The sequence below is a fragment of the Girardinichthys multiradiatus genome, chromosome 21 (genome assembly GCF_021462225.1).
Source record: "Girardinichthys multiradiatus isolate DD_20200921_A chromosome 21, DD_fGirMul_XY1, whole genome shotgun sequence".
NCBI lineage: Eukaryota > Metazoa > Chordata > Actinopteri > Cyprinodontiformes > Goodeidae > Girardinichthys > Girardinichthys multiradiatus.
In genome coordinates, this window is record NC_061813.1 from 25,813,233 (window position 1) to 25,832,284 (window position 19,052).

The 19,052-nt window shown below is 39.3% G+C and overlaps 1 protein-coding gene across 2 annotated transcripts; it reads right to left on the reverse strand.

Annotated features, from left to right (window-relative positions):
- Positions 1 to 757: 757 nt before the first annotated feature.
- gyg1b (glycogenin 1b) lies at positions 758 to 10,660 on the reverse strand. 2 transcript variants are annotated; one of them, XM_047349036.1, is made up of 8 exons: positions 10,507 to 10,660; positions 9,095 to 9,230; positions 8,812 to 8,986; positions 8,545 to 8,707; positions 3,826 to 3,952; positions 2,446 to 2,662; positions 1,728 to 1,766; positions 758 to 1,512 (listed from the first exon to the last, which is right to left on the reverse strand). In XM_047349036.1, exons 1-8 carry the CDS (start codon positions 10,511 to 10,513, stop codon positions 1,363 to 1,365), a joined length of 1,014 nt encoding a protein of 337 aa, XP_047204992.1. In that variant the 5' UTR covers positions 10,514 to 10,660; the 3' UTR covers positions 758 to 1,362. The 2 variants fall into 2 exon arrangements, with proteins under 2 accessions (XP_047204992.1, XP_047204993.1); XM_047349037.1 differs by lacking the exon at positions 1,728 to 1,766.
- Positions 10,661 to 19,052: the final 8,392 nt, after the last annotated feature.

A 19,052-nucleotide genomic window follows, 5' to 3' on the forward strand; every position in this document is an offset into this window, starting at 1 on the left:
ATCACTGACCGAACTGCAATCTGAAAAGGGGATTTTAGACCAGTGAGCGCCACTACAGTGCCTTCTCCTTGGATCAGGTTGGATGCTTCTGATGGTGTTTGGTTCAGGAATGGCTGAGGAAATGAAACAATTCTTGTGTCTGGATAGGTCCGTGTTGCAGACTCAGTGTTCAGCCAGTCAACATACTAATCTCTCTAAACAAGTGAACAAGCTCATCAAGCCCCATTTCAACCCATCTTTCCAGTAGTATAGTTAAACATCCAACATTGATCTTTTGTTGCTTAGCCTGTTGAATTATGGGTTTAATCTAGACTATGAAAACAAAGATTTAAACACTCAGACCAGACACTAGTTTTATGGACTTCGGAGCTGTTAACCCACTCATTTTTAGCCAAAAACTTTCAGATCCATTTTACAGTTTGAGGAAGAACAGAAGCAGTTTATTTATATAGTGCTTTTCAGTAATGAGACTCAAGTGCTGTACATAAAATTACAATAAGAAAAACAAACACAGATACAGAAAAACAAATCAAATAATAAAAATCTATGAATCCTTCTGAGAAATCTAACAGTCTCATCATTCCACTGAATTCTAACTAGGGAAGCAGAGTCACTGGTACAAAACCGCTTTAATCCACATTTTCAGCTGCTAATAATATATTGCTTTTACAGGTACTGAAGTTGAACTAAGTAATAACAGTCCATTGTAGTCTAATTAAGAAAGCTGAGTCATTGAAAAAGGAAAAACAAAAACCCACAAAGACTTAATTTTTATTTAATGTTTCCAGATGAAGTACAAATACACAACCAACATCCTGGTCATGTACAAGTCATTACAGCTCAACCCAATGACTTACAGGAAAGCAGCTAGCCAAGAATGGACAGTAAGATGACCAAGTCTGAAAGCACAAAGCATGATATAAAATCTGATAAATTGCCTTTTGTAAGTGTTGTAAACATTCCTGGAACCTTTTTAACAAGTCAACTTTTTCATACAAGCAACCAATTGTTGACAGTGTGTTTAAAAAAGAAAGAAAAAAAAAAGTGAATGTTAATATTGTTGCTTTACAAAATACAGACATACTATTCTAAAGTTTCTCTACCTTAAAAAGTACATGCCATTACAAACTTGACCTTGTTTCTCCCCCCAGTGTAACAGGGTAAACTAAAGTGACTGAGAATTGTAAAACCAGTTAAGGTCATTTTTCTTATTGACATTTGTGTTCTTTGGACAATGGTGACAGTGCCAGTGAAGGGACAGAGTGGCAAGCCTGCAACCCATTTACATAATTGAAATAACACATCGACCATTTAGACTGCAAGTGCTTTATATTCTCTCCCCCCCCACCCCCCATTTGCTTTTCATTTGAGAAAAGTGTCAAGCTTTCTCTTGATGTTATCAAATGAGTCCATTCCCATGTAGTCTGCTTGGCCTTGCTCCCACTGCTCCTTTCGTTCTTCTGATGTTGGCATGGCCTGGAGAGCCTGTGCAGGTGAGGAACCACCTTCTCCCTGAGAAGAAAGAACATTTATTCAACTGCCCACTTTACTTTGGTGAGGCAGGACAAAAAAAAAAAAAATGAAATAAATAGCCATCACCCACTGACAGTAAACCACACCTTGTGTACCATCTGCATTAATGAGTACAGGCAAACACACCAAGGCTTCAATATTAATGTAGTGACAGCAGGCAGGTGGCAACACTTAAACCAAAATAATCTCCATACCTGGACAGTCTCACAAGTGACCAAGTCACTGTGCTTTGACTTTGAGATGGAAGGGAAGACAGAAAAGAGGCAGAATTACAGCATGTATTTGCAGTGCTAAAGTAGCAAACATTTCCACAATGCAAGTGTCAAAAGCATTTAAAGCCCAACATATAGTGGCAGTAAAGGTCTGCAAGTTGGAAATGATATGAAACGTGAAGTTTTTTTGCAAGCCAACTCAGGAAAGGCAGCGCTACAACTAGGCATTAGGAGCAAGATTCTCATTGCAATTCAAATGTTCTGCTCATAGTTTGCCAACTGTAGCTTTAAAACATTTGAAAGTCATGAGTGGCACTACTTTAGTTCCTGCACCAGAACTGTTCATATTTCCCCCCCATCAGAAATTTCCAAATTTGAATTAGTCTTTAATAGAGGAAAAAACAAATGACTAAGCCACACGAGTGGCAGGGTGCAGCAACATGAGGCAAGGGCAGCATGAGTCACTCCATCTACACATACACAAATGACTGGCACTTTCTTACATTCCATTAAGAGGACATTAAGCCATAGAAAGTTCAGGAAAGTTGTTTAAAAACCAGCAAATGTCAGGCTATAATCCAAAGTCAATTCAAGAGTGTCAACTTAACCATCTGAGACTCTGACCCCAGCTAGCTAGACCTGCTTAATAAGTTTGTGCAGGAATGTACATTTCTTAAGGCAATTTTGAGCTTCTAGTCACCTCCACACATCCAGAATGAAACGGCTGATCTCCATGCTGTTCCTGCAGCATTGGCACCACACTGCTGGCATACAAAGTCCACCAGTTCAGGAGGAAGCTGGGATGTGTTGCTGGTTCTTGCACACCTCCAGAAATCTGTCTAGTTTTGCAGTCGAAAGTATAACTCCATGGCTTGGTCTTCCCAAGAAAGTGGACCACCTTAGCATTTCCACCATATCTGGAGGGGACAAAGCAGGATGCGACCATTAGAACCTTGATGGGTATAGTTAGGGTTTTTATATCTTTTGTATTGTTTTATCACTCATGTAAGTGCTTTTCCTTCCTTACATGTTACAGGAAGGGAGATGGTCACAAGAATGAGTTATGCTTTTATGCTTTTATTTTATTAGCAGCATCTGGGGGCTATTCACCAGGTCCCCACTTCCCACTTCCTCTGTTTATAATCAAGACAAATGAACCCTAACCTTTCTGACCCCACATACACACACCCACCCTGAATGTTGCTTGAACTGTGTGTGACCAAGCATGTATAAATAAAGAGAGAGGGGGCCAATACTTCGTGGTCTGTACTACAGAGCTACCCTTGCAAGTAAATTGACTGTATCGTCTTGCCTCTGAGTTGACTAAATAATACCTAACAGGTATTAAAAAAATAAATAAAATAAAAACCTTTCTGGTTTTCTCAAATGAAAGTTTAGGTTTGAGTCATCATCATGAAAAGCTATCAGTTGAACAATTCAAATACAGTTTAGGTTTGAGGCTGGTAAACTACACATTAAAACACCAAAGCTCTCTCGCTTTGGTTGCGTTTGCCAACCCATTAAGCTCCATTGTTGACAATCACAACCAGTTAGAGACATGCTCTTCCATAATCCCAACTTGGGTACTACTTTGGTACTAGGAAATACCAAACTGAAGCTCTTGTTAATGATGTTTGCTTCTATATCCAGAGGTGTTGACATACAGATGTTAGAATGAGAGGTTAAGATGGTGCACAATGAGCAGTCCAGGAGGCACACATAAAAAAGGCCTTTAAATAACCCACTCTATTTTAGGAGCGAGTGTCAGCTGCTGGGACCTCAGGACGGATACCCAACCCAGAAGCCTGCTGGATGATGCTGCAGCAGAGCCTGGAATGTTAATGCACATTTCCCTGTAACCAGAGATCCCCACCATAATTTTGCTACCAGTTCATGTGACCAGGGGTCTAGTCTTTGGTCTTCACAAGTTGGAAGTCACGTTGACAGACTGCTGTGTTGTAACAATCATTTTGTGCTTCTAAACAATGCAGAGACAAGCAATCCAGCTTATTCAAATTACACTTCTAGTTTATAAATTGGGCTCGTGACCTCCACTTGAGTTCTGTAGATCGACACTTACTGCTTAAATGCTGGAAGGTAAGTGTAGATGGCTATGCTGCTGAGGTTGTAAATGAAAGGGAGATGCTTTGAGATGTCAGCTGTTGCCCAGTCATTGAAGAAGCCGTTCAAAACACCTTGGTCTCCCCCTGCAGTGTCACAAAAAATAAAGTTTTAACAGATTGCTTAAGACCAAACAAACTTCTTCACAAATTCGCTTAAAATCCATGACTTGAGATAGACTTATGAGGACTATCCCTACACAACCTACAAACCTTTTGTTTACCAGCAAATTATGAATCTTGAAATCATAACTTGGTTAAAGTCAACTTAACTTGAGTTCTGCTGTCTAGAGAGCACAATACTTTATTCTTGAGGGTTTTGGCAACCATTTCAAATCGCACAATTAAAGCTGGCCAAAACCCTTAACCCAAGTCAATTCATGGAACCTTTAATACCAGCAAAACCCCTGACCTAGTCTATGATTTTAATGACTGCCAAAAGGGAACCACTGACTGTACTGAAATGTGATCAAACTTGTAACTTAAACTTTAGGGATTTTCCATTAAAATCCATTTTAAGAGGAAGGTCAAGCCAAGAGAACTTGTAAAATGCATAGTACCTATCCTAGTAGTTTTGAAAAACACCTTACAAGAGCACCCAGTGAAATGAAGCATACCTCTTAGAATTTTTTTCCCTCCACCTCTATTCCTTAGCACGTGATGCCTGCAGTTACAGAAATGTTTCTACACGTCGAGTCTACTTGACAGACTACTGTGGATATTTGAATTAAAGCCATTTGGTTTGCTGAAAGCTACAGCTGCTTTGCCTTTGTATTCTAGTCCCAATTAGGTTGAGTGGAATATTTGCCATGTAGTCGCTGGACTAAAGATTTGTGAATGGTTTCGGTTGAAACACCAACTTTATCTACTTAAACTAAAATTAGGTGCAGCCATCTTTAGAGTGCCAACAACATCAAGCCCCATTCAAAGCCAGCCAACTTTAAATAATCTGCGTGGACACAAATATTTGTACTCCCCCGTGAACTCCCTCTGGTTGAATGTTTATTTTGGAGTTCTGCCCCTTTGTTGCAGAAACCCTGCAGCATTCAGTTTGGCCATTTTTAAACCAATAACTCTACATGATATACCCTAGGTCATTTATGTTATCCTTTCCAGATGAAAAGTTAGACCAGAAAATTAACATTTCATGAGCCTGAACACTGAGATTTAGATTTAGACTTTACCTTCAGTAGCAAATCACGTAACTTAAAGTTGTTAGAACCCCTGTAGAGTCCTGGCCTATAGACTATGAAACCATGAGCTGCAGTTTCAATAGAACACATTGCTGTTTGAAACCACAGTCCTCAGGGTTTCAAAACTAATATGGAACAGAATCTTCATTTTGAGGGGATGAGCAGAGCTCAGAAAGAATGTGCCTCCAACATTGCCAGTTTGTCTTGGCAGCAGCCAGCAAGGAAGCCACAGATGCAGAGATGCAGCCTCTGGGTTCAACTGCTCATTTACTTAACAATTTCCCCACATGTTATCCATGAGGTTCAGAAAAGCTGCACATATATTTACTGTACTGGAAGAGAAATGCTAAAGGTCAAAGTAACCTCACCACATGCTACAGCACACGTGAAAGACGTTTCCATGACTATAAATAAGACTGTGCTGTTGGATACAGAAGCTGGCATCAGATTGAAAAACTTTAATATCAACCCAATTAATAAAATGAGAACTTAGTTTTAATTGATGACAGTGTGGAGGAAGGGGAGGCCTTTTATGTAGTTCTGACATGCAAACCTGCCAAGAAACTTTCAGCAACCAGAATGAGTCGGTACTTGAAAGGACTGGCCTAAATAAAGCCAACTAATTGGTTTCTCCAACAGCCTCTGATGGAATCTTCAGAGAATTAAAAAAAATAAAATGTCATTCTCACCCATTAACAAGGGTCACCACTTCCAGACTTGACTAAAAATTGAATGCCATTCAATAGCTTTTTTTTGAGGTCACATTTCAGAAGCTTTTAAGTCTGAGCTGGACAAAAAGTTTAGATGAGCCCAAAAGGAAAATATATTCCAAAATTTAATCTTCAAGTAAATGTTCCTAAACAGTCCCCCATTATGGTACATTCAGACCGACTTATTTCAGTGAATTTTTCAGCTCATTTGTGTGCCGTCAGTTGACCGACATTTCGCCAGCAATTTGCGTGGCCAACAATGCTTCACTTGCTGGTTTCAACTCAACATGGCGGCCAGGATTTTACAGAGCGAGTCATGGCGCTTTATTTAATGGCAAGCCAAACAGTGCCGTCTCCTCCTCTGGGTTCACCAGATTCTCCAGAGATGCAACCAGTTTTAAGTGTACCACCACCTAGTCCAGGAGCAGCGTCTGGGTGACTGTTGCTTTTCAGTGGAAGTACTGCTGAAAAGCGACCGTCACCCAGAGAAAACTTTCCTTCATCCCATGTGTACATGAAGGTTTGTCTTTATGTATGTGATGTTCGTGGATTGTAGGTATCGTTTTCCCTCATTTCTTTGCAGGAACTGCTGATTCCTGACACAAATTGACAAAAGTTGATTTTCCCACTCCCTGTGATGGACGTGAAGCAAATTCCACTGTTTTGCTTTGCTCCAGTTGCCCCAATTGTAACGCATCCTTCACATCCCTTCGCTCCTGAATGCACCTCTACATAGGGTTAAGATGCAAGTCACATGCTCCTATCGTTGTCATTCGTGGTCAGTCTGAACACACCAATACTGTCATCCATCCAAGATTCATTAAGTGACTTAAGCTGCATCAAGTAATGCAAGCCTTTAACATGGAGGGAAAGAGAGCCGACTGACATTTAGGTTGAATAGTACACATTTAAGACTATAATTAGCAACAGTATTTAAGAATGATTTAAATAAGATTTCTTAAATGTGATAAATTCAGAACTCTGGTGGTGCATTTTCCACAGCAATTTTACCATAAACTGGTGGCTTGCGTCACTCAAAGCAAAAATCTTTGACAAGTTCATATGGAAAGATGGGCTTAAATAAACACCTTTGAACATGGTTAAGGCCTAGAATGACCAGAACTTCTGCTTGCATCATCCATTAGTTCTTTCCATACAAGGCTACCATTTATACTGCACATTTCCTCTCCTCATTAGTTTATCACTAGTCAAGTTGAGAACTAACTTAAGACAAGATCTGCTTTGGCTGAACAGTGTAAAGCTGCTTTTACAACATGCCAGAGTACTTTTTTCAGAGTCAAGTCTCTTGCCTAAATTCAAAGTCAGGTCTCTAACATTTTCTCATCACTTCTACATCTAGGTCATCTCCAGCCCTGCATTGCAGTAGGTTAGGATTCCAAAGCTGTACTTTGTTTCCAGGTCTAAATCACATGATCAATCATCTTTCCATCTTCTAATAGGTTATTCATCAATCTTCTATACCACTTATTTCATAGTGGGTCACAGTGGAGCTGGAGCCCATCTCCAGTAGTCTACGGATGAGAGGCAGGGTACACCATGGACAGGTCGCCGGTCCATCAAAGGGCTTTTAATATTTAACAGTCAATTTACCATCCAAAATCTGCTAAAGGCAGACATTTTGAAACATTAATATTTACCCTATTAGAAATATTTATGCTCCGAGATTTAAAAGGAAGTCAAATTTTTGAATTAACATTTTTTCTTCATAATAACACCAATTTATATCGTCCTCCATTATACATTGCGCCAAATATGGTTTTGAGGGGTTTATTTCTCACTCTGCACTGGAGAATTTTTAGTACCAGGAAACAATTTTCTAAATTCACAATTAAAATATTTGTTCCCAACTCCAATATGTTTTAATTTAGATATAAAAACAATGGAGAGTGTTAAACATCTGAACAGGAAGTGCTTTTATTTTGATAGTCACTGCAAGTAGCTTTATTGTACCTGCTTGAGTTGCCATTTCTCAACTAGACACTAGTCTATACCATCTAAGAACGCAGCATTCTGATAGTTAATGTAATATTCAACTCCAAACAGTTGATACATTCTTTCAATGTAATGTTTTCTGTACACTTTTATGACAAACACCAATTAGTTTATGGCTACCAAACTTTGACCACTATTCAAGATCTGGAGCAAACACCTAAAGTTTAGTTGCCCCACATTTCATGAAACAATCCAAATGCTAAGTGTCTGTGCACGATGGGGGCCTCTCAGATGCAACCTCCACTCCACCTCAAGTATGCCCCCTGAGAATAGCTCTGAGCTAGAAAGTCTGACAGAGGCCCTTGTATCCAGGAAGTGGGCAAGATAAAGACCTTTGTGCTAAAGATAAGTTTTACCTCATGCAACTCATAATTGACTGCCCAAATCAGGTTAAAACTGAAGTGTTGAATGACTCTGGGTGATAAAAAAAAAACTAATTCCCTCATTTGCTTGCTTTTCAAGTCAGTTTAGGAAATCCTAGCAAGAACACAACCAACCCAGCTATAACATGATTTGAGTAACTAATATTGCAGCTCAAGAAATGCTTCCAAGACAGCATAACTGGGTTCATTTTAAATCAGATTTAGTCTAAAGTTGAAACTTGTCCAGACAGTACATGGTCATCTGCAGACTTCCAAGCTGCTACTTTGGAGACTGAACAAAAGTAGCAGTTTGACAAAACTCTTGCAGAAGCAGTTTAACGACTCAAAGGAATCCTTTAAAAAAAAAAAAAGTTAGATCAGTAATGATCCATTTGGCTTACCATCAAAGCTGCCATGTTCTGTGCAATACTGAAGTAGTTTGCCATACGTCTCCACAGAGGGCCGAAAAACAAACACGCCAGAGTTAAAGCAGTCAGGCCAGCCAGGATCTGGAGCAGCTGACATTTCCTCTCTTTCAAAGAGCTCATCTATATTTGACAGCACCTAGGATGCAGACCCCAACAAGTACAAGAAGGCAAACATGTTTACACAAGTCTTCATAGCTTCATGAGGTTTCTGGGGGACAAAAAGGCAACATTCAAGCTCACCAGAGTGTCTGCATCCATAAAAACACATTTCGAGTAATGTGTGAGGGTCCAGGAGTGGAGCTTTGTGTATGTGACACCCAGATCAGGCCTCTTCATCATAGCCAGGTGAGCTGTGTCACCACTGTCCAAAACATCCACAACTTTCACCTCATCAAAGATGTTCTTCAGCACAGACCTAATGAGTCAGAACTGTGTATTGAATCAACCATCCAAGTGGAAAATAAGAGCAAACAGGAGTACCAACAGAAAGAAAAGCAAGGTTACAGGACTGAATTTCTCTTACTGGCAAGGAGTCGACACCTGTGGGCTAACAAGTACCACCAATTTCTTGGTGGTGTTGTGGTTACGAAGAGACTTGCCCAGAACCATAGCGCCTCGAGCATAGTTGTCGTTGGTGGCCAGTGTCACAAATGCCTGATCTGAGAGGAAAAAAAAAACAAAAACAAATGGGGGAGTACTATCGGGCATAAATAATACCATCTTGTGTCACATTTAGGAATAAATATTGTCTCACTACATTAATCTGTCAATGACTGTATAAACTTGACTTTCACATTCCTATATAATTGGAAGTAAACCAGATTTCTTGTAGTTACTTGAAATGAAGTTTTCATAAATTGTTCTTTTCTCAGAGTTTAAAAAAAAACAAAAAAAAAACACCCTTGCTTTTCCTTAAGACAGATTGCTGACACCAAATAAATTCAAATGTACAATTACAGGAGTTGATTTAAATGGCATGGCACCAACTCTGCTTTGTAGAGTTACACTACAGGTAGGAAAAAGTTCAACTACCAGCCAAGCCATGTCCTCAAACATGGACTTGCTTGTGAAGGGACTTTCCAAACTGGGATGATTTAATCACTGGAGCTGGTTTTCCAAATCTAATGCATCATCCAACAGAAATCCCACATGAACTGTAAGTTAATCCCATGGTGCTATGCAGTCATCACTATGAAAAAGAAGTTTAACACCAAGTAGAACACAGGCATGTAGTGTCTAAATCTGGGCCAATTTGAGAACAATGGTTCCCATTAACTGAGCATGCCAGGAAAAGTTGTTCCCCACAGCCTGGGCACAGCACCACGCCTCCCTTCACCTCACACCCCCCATTTCAATTGGTAGAAACAGCGCTGTAGTGCTAATGCATCTAGAAAACACACAATATATATTTTTAAGCAGTTCAGATTGTTTTTCCCAGGGACCAGGTTGGATATGCTTTCAAATCTGCAGGTAGTCGCTGAATGTTTACAGCACAAGTGGACATTGAAGTTTGCAGTAGCCCTGAAATTAAGGGGTTGAAAACAAAAATAAAAAAATAGTTTTCAAGCGTCTATTTAGGTTAATTGGTTACGTCACTGGACTAGTTTGGTTCTTCTAGTACAGAGACTAAATTAGGACCAGCTGTGGATAATTAAATGACTGTTAGAGGAGCAAGACAAACAAAACAACACTTAAGACTTCAAGAAAAGTGGTCCTGACATTACAAAGTATACTGACAAACTAACTCGCAAATACGACGTCAGGTGACATTTACACAAGAAACATTTAAAAATCACAGGCTTGCGACACTTTTTTTTTTTTTTTTTTTTTTTTAACTTTCGAGCAAACCTGCCTGATCGAGACGTGTCACTTTAACAACAGCAGCGGCGGCAGCTGGATCGTGAACACCTCTTGAAGTGTTAAAATGTTACATACCTGCCATGGCTGAGAGGAGAGGTCTAAGCTACTGCTGCGGTAGCTCAAACTCAAGGACTGCTGCTCTGCGTGGGGAGAGAAGGGCTGACTAAACAGACAGAGGTGAATTTATACAACGGAGACAGCCAGGTCACATGACCGTGTCTCCGCACACCCACCTGCTGCCAATATGATCCTTCATACCTTCTGCAGCTCAGGGGTGTCAACCGATCCCAGATTCATACATGCACAACATAAAAACACCGGGTACTTTTGATACCTCTGCACTTACCTTTTCACTTTTTATTGAACCTTTTTTAGTTAGTTTTTAAACAATTAAAAAGTAAAAAAAAAAAAAATCATAAATAGAAGCAGGTGATTTTTTTCCCGTGAGGTAATTCATAAACTTCATTCACTTAAGCAACTGTGTTATCTAATGACGTTAGTATGTGGAGTTATGATGCCTTAATTAGAGGTTAATTTAAAAATTACGATAATCTTTATCGCCATCTTGTGAGCAAAAAATATAACACAGCTGACCAGTTTTTAGTTGAGAATTCATTTTTGATGGACTCTAAAGAGCTGTCTTTGTCGAATATTACAGAGAAAACTTTACAGTTTGGTAAAGTACAAGTGAGACAACATTGGAAGTAACTGTAGAACCTGATCTGTGTTTGGACTGCTTTGGTCCTGTGGAGCTTCCTGAGTTATCAGAAATATTAGCTTCATCTAAACCTTCAACTTGTAGGTTAGACCCAATCCCAACCAAATTATTTAAGGAAGTGTTCCCTCTTATTACCAGCCCCATTTTAGATATGATTAATCTATCCTTAGTAAATGGATATGTTCCACAAGTTTTTAAGGTAGCTGTAATTAAACCTTTGCTTAAAAAACCTTCGCTTGATCGAGATGACTTGAAAAATTACAGACCTATATCCAATCTTTCATTCTTATCTAAAATTATTGAGAAAATAGTTGCTAATCAAATGTGTGAGCATTTACACAGCAATGACCTGTTTGAAGAGTTTCAGTCAGTCTTCAGAGCTCATCATAGCACTGAAACAGTTCTGCTGAAAGTCACTAATTATATTCTTATGGCCTCAGATAATGGACTTGTGTCTGTACTTGTCCTCTTAGATCTCAGTGCTGCATTTGATACAGTCGACCGTAATATACCGTACTCTTAAAAAGGCTGGAATATGCTGTAGGGATCAGGGGAACAGCGATAGGCTGGTTTAAATCTTATCTGACAGATTCCAGTTTGTTCATGCAAATGATAAATCATCTTTAAACTCCAGGGTTAATTGTGGAGTACCACAGGGTTCAGTACTCGGGCCAATTCTCTTTACTATATGTATGCTTCCAATAGGTAAAATTATCAGGCAGCATAGGATAAATTTTGACTGTTACGCTGATGATACTCAGCTTTACTTATCCATAAATCCTGATGAGCCCAACCAGTTAGATAGACTACAAGCATGTCTTAAAGATATAAAAACTTGGATGACTTTAAATTTTCTGCTTCTAAATTCTGACAAGACAGAAGTTGTCGTCTTTGGACCGGAGTCTTTAAAAAAGAAACTGTTTAGTCAATCACTTAACCTGGATGGCATTAAATTGACCTCCGATAATAAAGTAAAAAACCTTGGTGTTATTTTTGACCAGGACATGTCATTTAAATCCCATATTAAACAGGTTTCTAGGATTTCCTTCTTTCATCTCCGGAACATTGCCAAAATTAGAAATATCCTGTCCAGGAGTGACGCTGAAAAACTAGTCCATGCATTTGTTACTTCAAGGCTGGACTATTGTAATTCTTTACTATCAGGATGTCCACAAAATGCAGTTAAAAGCCTTCAGCTGATTCAAAATGCTGCAGCAAGAGTTCTGAGGAAAATTAAAAAGAGAGATCATATTTCTCCTATTTTAGCTTCCCTTCATTGGCTCCCTGTTAAATCCAGAATATAATTTAAAATTCTCCTCCTCACATATAAAGCCCTTAATGATTTAGCTCCATCATACATCAGAGATCTGATTGTTCCATATGTTCCTAACAGAGCACTTCATTCTCAGACTGCAGGTTTACTGGTCGTCCCTAGAGTCTCTAGAAGTAGAATGGGAAGCAGATCCTTTAGTTATCAGGCTCCTCTCCTGTGGAACCAGCTCCCAGTTTTAGTCCGTGAGGCAGACACCCTGTCTACTTTTAAGGCTAGGCTTAAAACTTTCCTTTTTGATAAAGCTTATAGTTAGAGTGGCTTAGGTTGTCCTGAGCTATCTTCCTTATTTTTACCTCCGTCTTCTTCCCTCCCTGTTCGTTGGAGTAAGGGCGAGTCAGGTTTAGCCTAAACCGGCTCAGTTATGGTTGACGTGCAAACACACCCTCCATTTCTGCTACCTGTATGACCCCCTCTTTTTTCCAATGGTTATGGTCAATCTGACAGAGAGAGGTATCCCAATCGTTGTGGTTTTTAGTATAACAAAGGCCATCAGTGGGCTCTAGATGGACAAACTGTCTACTTTTAAGGCTAGGCTTAAAACTTTCCTTTTTGATAAAGCTTATATTCAGAGTGGCTTAGGTTATCGTGAGCTATCTCTGTAGTTATGCTGCTATAGGCTTAGGCTGCTGGAGGACATAATGACCACTTTCACCCTCTTCGCTACATTCTCACACTACTCTCCAATTTTGCATTATTTTCTGTTATTTCAGCTTTTAACTTCGTTCTCTCTCTTTTCTCTTCCTAGAAGCTACACCAGGCCTGACTCTGTGTCTACCTGTGACACCTTTCTGGAGAGCGGCATCGTCCAAGCTTCTGCTGGCAACAACTTAATGCTCACTCTCTACCGATGATTTCCATGGCCCTGTCTTTCAGTGTTTAACCCTTTCTCTCTCCTAGACATGGCAATTGACTGAGCTTTTACTGTGACTAACTCTATGTGCTTTCTTTCAGATTCTAACCTTGAAAACTGGCTCAGAGTTTATCTGTTCTTTCTTTCTAGATGAAACGATTAAAGGAGCTATATCCGTTAACATTTACTTTTCCTTCCCATAGAAAGTACTCCTGGATCAATGCTTCTTTGTTCTCTTTGTGTCACTGCTCTGTTCTCTCTAACCTCCAGTCGGTCGTGGCAGATGGCCGCTTATACTGAGACTGGTTCTGCTGGAGGTTTCTTCCTGTTAAAAGGGAGTTTTTCCTCTCCACTGTCGCTACATGCATGCTCAGTATGAGGGATTGCTGCAAAGTCAATGGCAGTGACTGTCCACTGTCTCTACATGCTCATCCGGGAGGAGGGAATACTGCAAGTCACTGACTGGATGCAATCTGCTGGGTTTCCTTAGACAGAAAAACTTTTTATCCAATTTGACTAAATAACTGAATCTGACTGCACTGTTCAATGATTAGGATTAATTGAAATGTATGTACCTGACTGTTGTGAAGTGCCTTGAGACGACATGTGTTGTGAATTGGCGCTATATAAATAAACTGAATTGAATTGAATTGGTTTTAGCTGACAAATGGTCCATGGTTTGTGAGACAGTGTCAACAAATTATGTTTCAGTAAACGTAAAATCCTTTCATCTGCAGAAAAAGTAAGATGACTCCCCAATTATTGGGTGTTTTAGTGGTGGACAAGAGACTGAGCAAGATAGTTTTCCCTCGCACACAATATAAAAGCGACCCCCTGAATGACAGGTGGAACTAATTAACAACAAAGGGAAAAATAGACCTAAGCAACAGTTAACACAAAAACACAAACCAAGTCCAAAGATGTCATACCATGACAAGAATGACTGAGACGTCGCTAGAAGATGAGCTCCCTGCATGTTCTGTAGGAGCAGGTTTGGAGGAAGGGAGGAGAAATGATGTGAGCGATAACCCTAAGCATATATTTTTCTCCTAGGTGAAGAAGGCCTGAAAAGGTGGCTGGGACCAGCCTGACAAATGGGTCCATTGACACATTATTACTTAGGACATGAGATCTCTGGGGTTCAGGAACAATAGGAATCCAAAGATTGTTTGAGGGTTGAAAACGTGTGGATGAGAAGAGTGTGACGGAAATGAATGAAGGCCCAAGGTATGAATGATGAATGATGTGGGCCACATGAGTGAAAGGTTCATGGATCGAATGGTATGTTTTTGTTAGGGCTTGTGAGATAGAGGACCCCGGAGTGCAGACTAGCAGGCAGCATGACGGTAAGTGCAAAAGGATAAAAAAAAAAAAACAAACAAAAAAACTCACTCTCAGAAGAGGCAGGAACAAAACAATAAACAGACAAGCAGGACAGGCATGGCATGATCCAAAAAACAAGAAATGAGCATGATCTGAGAGGAAGGCTTGAGCATGATTTGAAAATGATTCCGCGATGAATAACTGAACAGGTGTGTATTTATGGAGCGTGACCAGGTGAAACAAGAAGACAGATTAATAGGTGCAGGTGATCCGAATAAACTTAATTGACAGAAGAACAAAACGTGGCTGGAACAAAACAGAGACTCTTGAACACAAACTAACAGAAACTAGAAAAACATGAAACATAAGCATAACCAGATCCGAAAACCAAACTTGACAAAACATGAACAAGACAACAAAACTAAAGCATGACCAGAAAAAAAAAAAACAGAAACATTATTCAAAAATCTAAAAATAATAATAATAATAATAGTAATAATAAACAGAAGAACGATTCAAAACCTTAACTGTGAAAAACAGAAAGAAAAAACCCGAAACCAAAAAACCAAACAAACCCAAATCATAACAGTTTTAGTTTCTGTGAGCTCATTATTTGTTTTGGGTTTTGATTCATAGTTGTGTTCGGACAACTAATGAATGTTTTGGAGTCCACCAAGTTTTGTTTTTCATTTGTTTTTTCTCTAATGTTGGTGTTCCCTATACGTGTTCAGATGCTCGCAAATTTTCCGAGTTTTAGTTTCAGAGGGTGAAAACTTAAATTTCTTATGAATTTTCTTGAGGAGAAATTGGATCTAAATTCTCTTTTGGATGGGAACAGAACCAAATACAACCTGTCATTCTGCCATAGGGTTCTGGTTGAATAATTTGATGGTAAAAGATTTGGCCGCCCAAACTTCTTTAAGAGGGGAGGCTGAAGCCGGCATGTGTTGTGTGTCTTAAGTGTTTGTCTAAATTTCTGTTTCAGTGTTTGTCTCAAATGTTTGTCTGACTAACCTTTAGACGTCAGAGAAAACAAAAATAAATAATAGTAATCCTAGGATGCAAAAAATGGAAATGGATATATCGGGGAAAAAAGGACTGGTTATAGTGATCAAATAGGAATGAATAACTAAATAATGGTATGATTAAGGGTGTACAGAATATGCAAATTACTTTTATTTAGTATTGGGGGTAGAGGTTACAGGGAAGGACCCTAAAGGTCTACTTTAGGTAGATATAATCAAATTAGGTTGAAAAGTAGGTTGTCCAAAACACTGGACACCTTCATGGTAAATGATGCGAATACTTTGTTCTGGGGATGATTTCAAAAATTATTATGGAAAATAACGGTTTAAACATATCTAACATTGGCTACTAGTTAACGGACAATAAATTAGCAACTAACTGGGTTACAATATAAATATGACTTTTGGTTAAAGGTGAGAAGATGACTCTATTATATTATCTACATATAAGATTCTCATGAAAACAGGTACTGGAACATTTCCTGCTCCCAACAAGCCCTAAAGGACACTGTTATTGATTTTATGGGTACTGACAACAGAGTGAAAGAATGTAGAGATGTGCTTGACACTTTCACCAGGTCGGCCTAGAGAGAGCAAATCTCACAATCAAAAAACGATTGGCTAAAGTAATACAAAAATGAAGTGGCTAGATGCGCTGCCCTTGGTGATGTTTTACATCATATCATCACCTGCTGAGCTCATGGGTTTAACTCCCCATCAGCAGCTGACAGGAAGAACCATGTCCTGACCTTTCACCTCCTCTCTTCAGTCGGGGTGTGCAACCAGTCTGGATTCACAGAGTGAGCAACTGACATGTCCAAAGATTTTAATCTGCTGTGAAGTTTTTGTCACATAACACACAGGAGTCTCCAACCAAAGAACCAACAGGAGAAACAAATGGAACTCTGGATGAGGGCAAAACTAAGGTAATACATAAAAAATGTGCTTGTGGAATTAAATTAATTTATTCCAGTAACCATAACGTCAAACGGTAAGATTAACTCATTTTTGAGTGGGCTGGGTTACTTCAACAGAGGGAACGTGATGAAGATTAAACAATAAAAATTCTATTTGTTGGGTTAAAGCTTGAAGGAGTATGTCCTGGTAAATTTGAAATAAGGTCACAAAATCAAAAATCATAGAGGGGAGAAGGATTTCTAAAGTAAAATTGTCTGAATGATCAACAAACAAATGTTTACTTCTGTGAATGTGGGAAATTGTGGAATAAATTGGATGAAGGGTTAAAGGAGTGTTCAACTATTTAATCAATTCAAATAACTTCATGAATAGAAATTATAACTTCCTATGTGCTTCTGAGTTATTTATTTATAGATTATGTTGTTTACAACTTAGATTGTAAATTAACTTGATACAAGGCCTTGAACTATTTCCTTGCTGCTGAACAGAACTGATTTAGGAGGAATAATTGCTTTGCGGGTGACTACCCATTGACTGGACAGGAAAGCTGTGCCCTGGTTACCCTCTCCCTCCAGGATGCCCTGACACCGATTGGCCCACTTCGTCAGGGGGAACCTTTCAGAAAATGTGTTTTTGAATTTGATATGTCTGCTAGAATACAAACTGCTTCCTGTTAGAACCGATTCTAATCTTTTAAATGACACCAAGGCAAAACAGGAGAGACAGCTGAAGGCTGTGTAAACAGGATGTTGAAATTATTTCTTGTCAAAATAGAATAGCTTTGGATATGATCCTAGCGAAAGAAGTAGGTTGTGCGGTGTTTTTGGAGAGGCTTGTTGTTCTTTTATTCCCAAAAATTACAGCACCTGATGGATCTCTAACGAAGGCCCTAAAAGGATTGTAATCACTATCCATTGAATTAAAATCGCACTCAGGAATCGATAAACAATTCACAAAAATGTTTGAGACGTGGTCAGAGCACACACTGATGCTGTCCACTGAATATTTGAGCACAAGTGATGATGTGGATCTCATGGAACCAAACCAAAGTGCTGGAGAAATTATGATACTGTGTTAGGAGGAGAGGGACGGGACCAGACGACTGCAATAGATAATTGAACAGGGTTTACGAGTCAGTGTCTACAATATACTGATACACATTGTGCTGCTCATTTCCGCTGTGCTTCTAGCTTTTTATTATTTTTGTTTTAATTTTTCAACAGGGCATTATTTTCTATTTGCGATGTTTTAACCACGTGACAGCTGGAAGGAGATTCCCTGGTCATATATAGGTTTAACACACACATACAGGGTTGAATGATTGTTTTGGGGGGTGGGTACCCAGTTGCAGGTGGTCCACTACCCAGTGCCGAGGGGTTAACGGATCCAAATTAGTGGGGTGCCTTCATCAGGGGAGTTGTTAGGAATAACCTTTATTAATATGCTCATAGCTGTTTTTCCCATTTATACTATAGTGAAATAAAATATAAGTTCTAATGTTTCCCTTTTGTTACAATAGGATAAGAATGCTCATAGACATACAGTACAAGGATAAATGGCCCAAGGATTGTCATGAATGACCTGAGGCTGGGGCACTGGGGTTGATAGTGGAGCAGCCGGTACAACTGGTTTTATTAGAAAGCCACAGCACACTTAGATTTAGTATGGACACCCACTACTACACAATCTAACAGATAGACACCACAATGGTGACACAGTCTACTGATAATCACTGAGGGAGTGCACATCCATTGCATTGGGGTGCCAGATATAAAAACTATATGTGACCTTCTATCGAGGCTCTTCGTCATCTTTACACAGACTGCGACAGTCCGAGACGGGAGCCTCAGCGCTGATCTCTGTAAACATTCCTCTGCCTTAATTTAGATTAAAAGAGCTAAAAGTTAGAAAGTGGTTGAGAGTCGTTCCTTTAAGGGTCTTTAGATAGAGTGTGTGATCTCTTCATGGAGACCAAGGACTGGCGGAGCTCCGAGGCGTCTGACCGCCAACAGGGTGCGGTAGCTTGGACAATAAGATCAAATTTTGATTTTCACCTTGGAAACTAAATACATGTCAATTGACTCTAGGTCTTCCCCAGACCCTGCACCAATGGTAAAACAGGACTGCTATTTAACTGGTGGACATATATAGGTTTATCTAGAGAGTTTATCTTCGTTATTCTCGGTCTATTGAATCATGTTTTGTCACTACAACAAATTAACTCTGACAATGGCTGTTCTTTTTGATGAAAACAAAAGCTTTTAATTACTGATGTGAGATGATGACCCTTCTTTTAAATAAAAAAGATATTGTATTTATATCATGATGTGTTCTATTAGTCCAGTTTGTAAATATTTATGTCAGAAAGTTGGTCAGTCTCTTAAAAGGCTTCTTACATCTTCTAAAAGCCGTCGGTATAAGGGGCCTGCAGTGTAGAACAAAAGGCACGTAGAC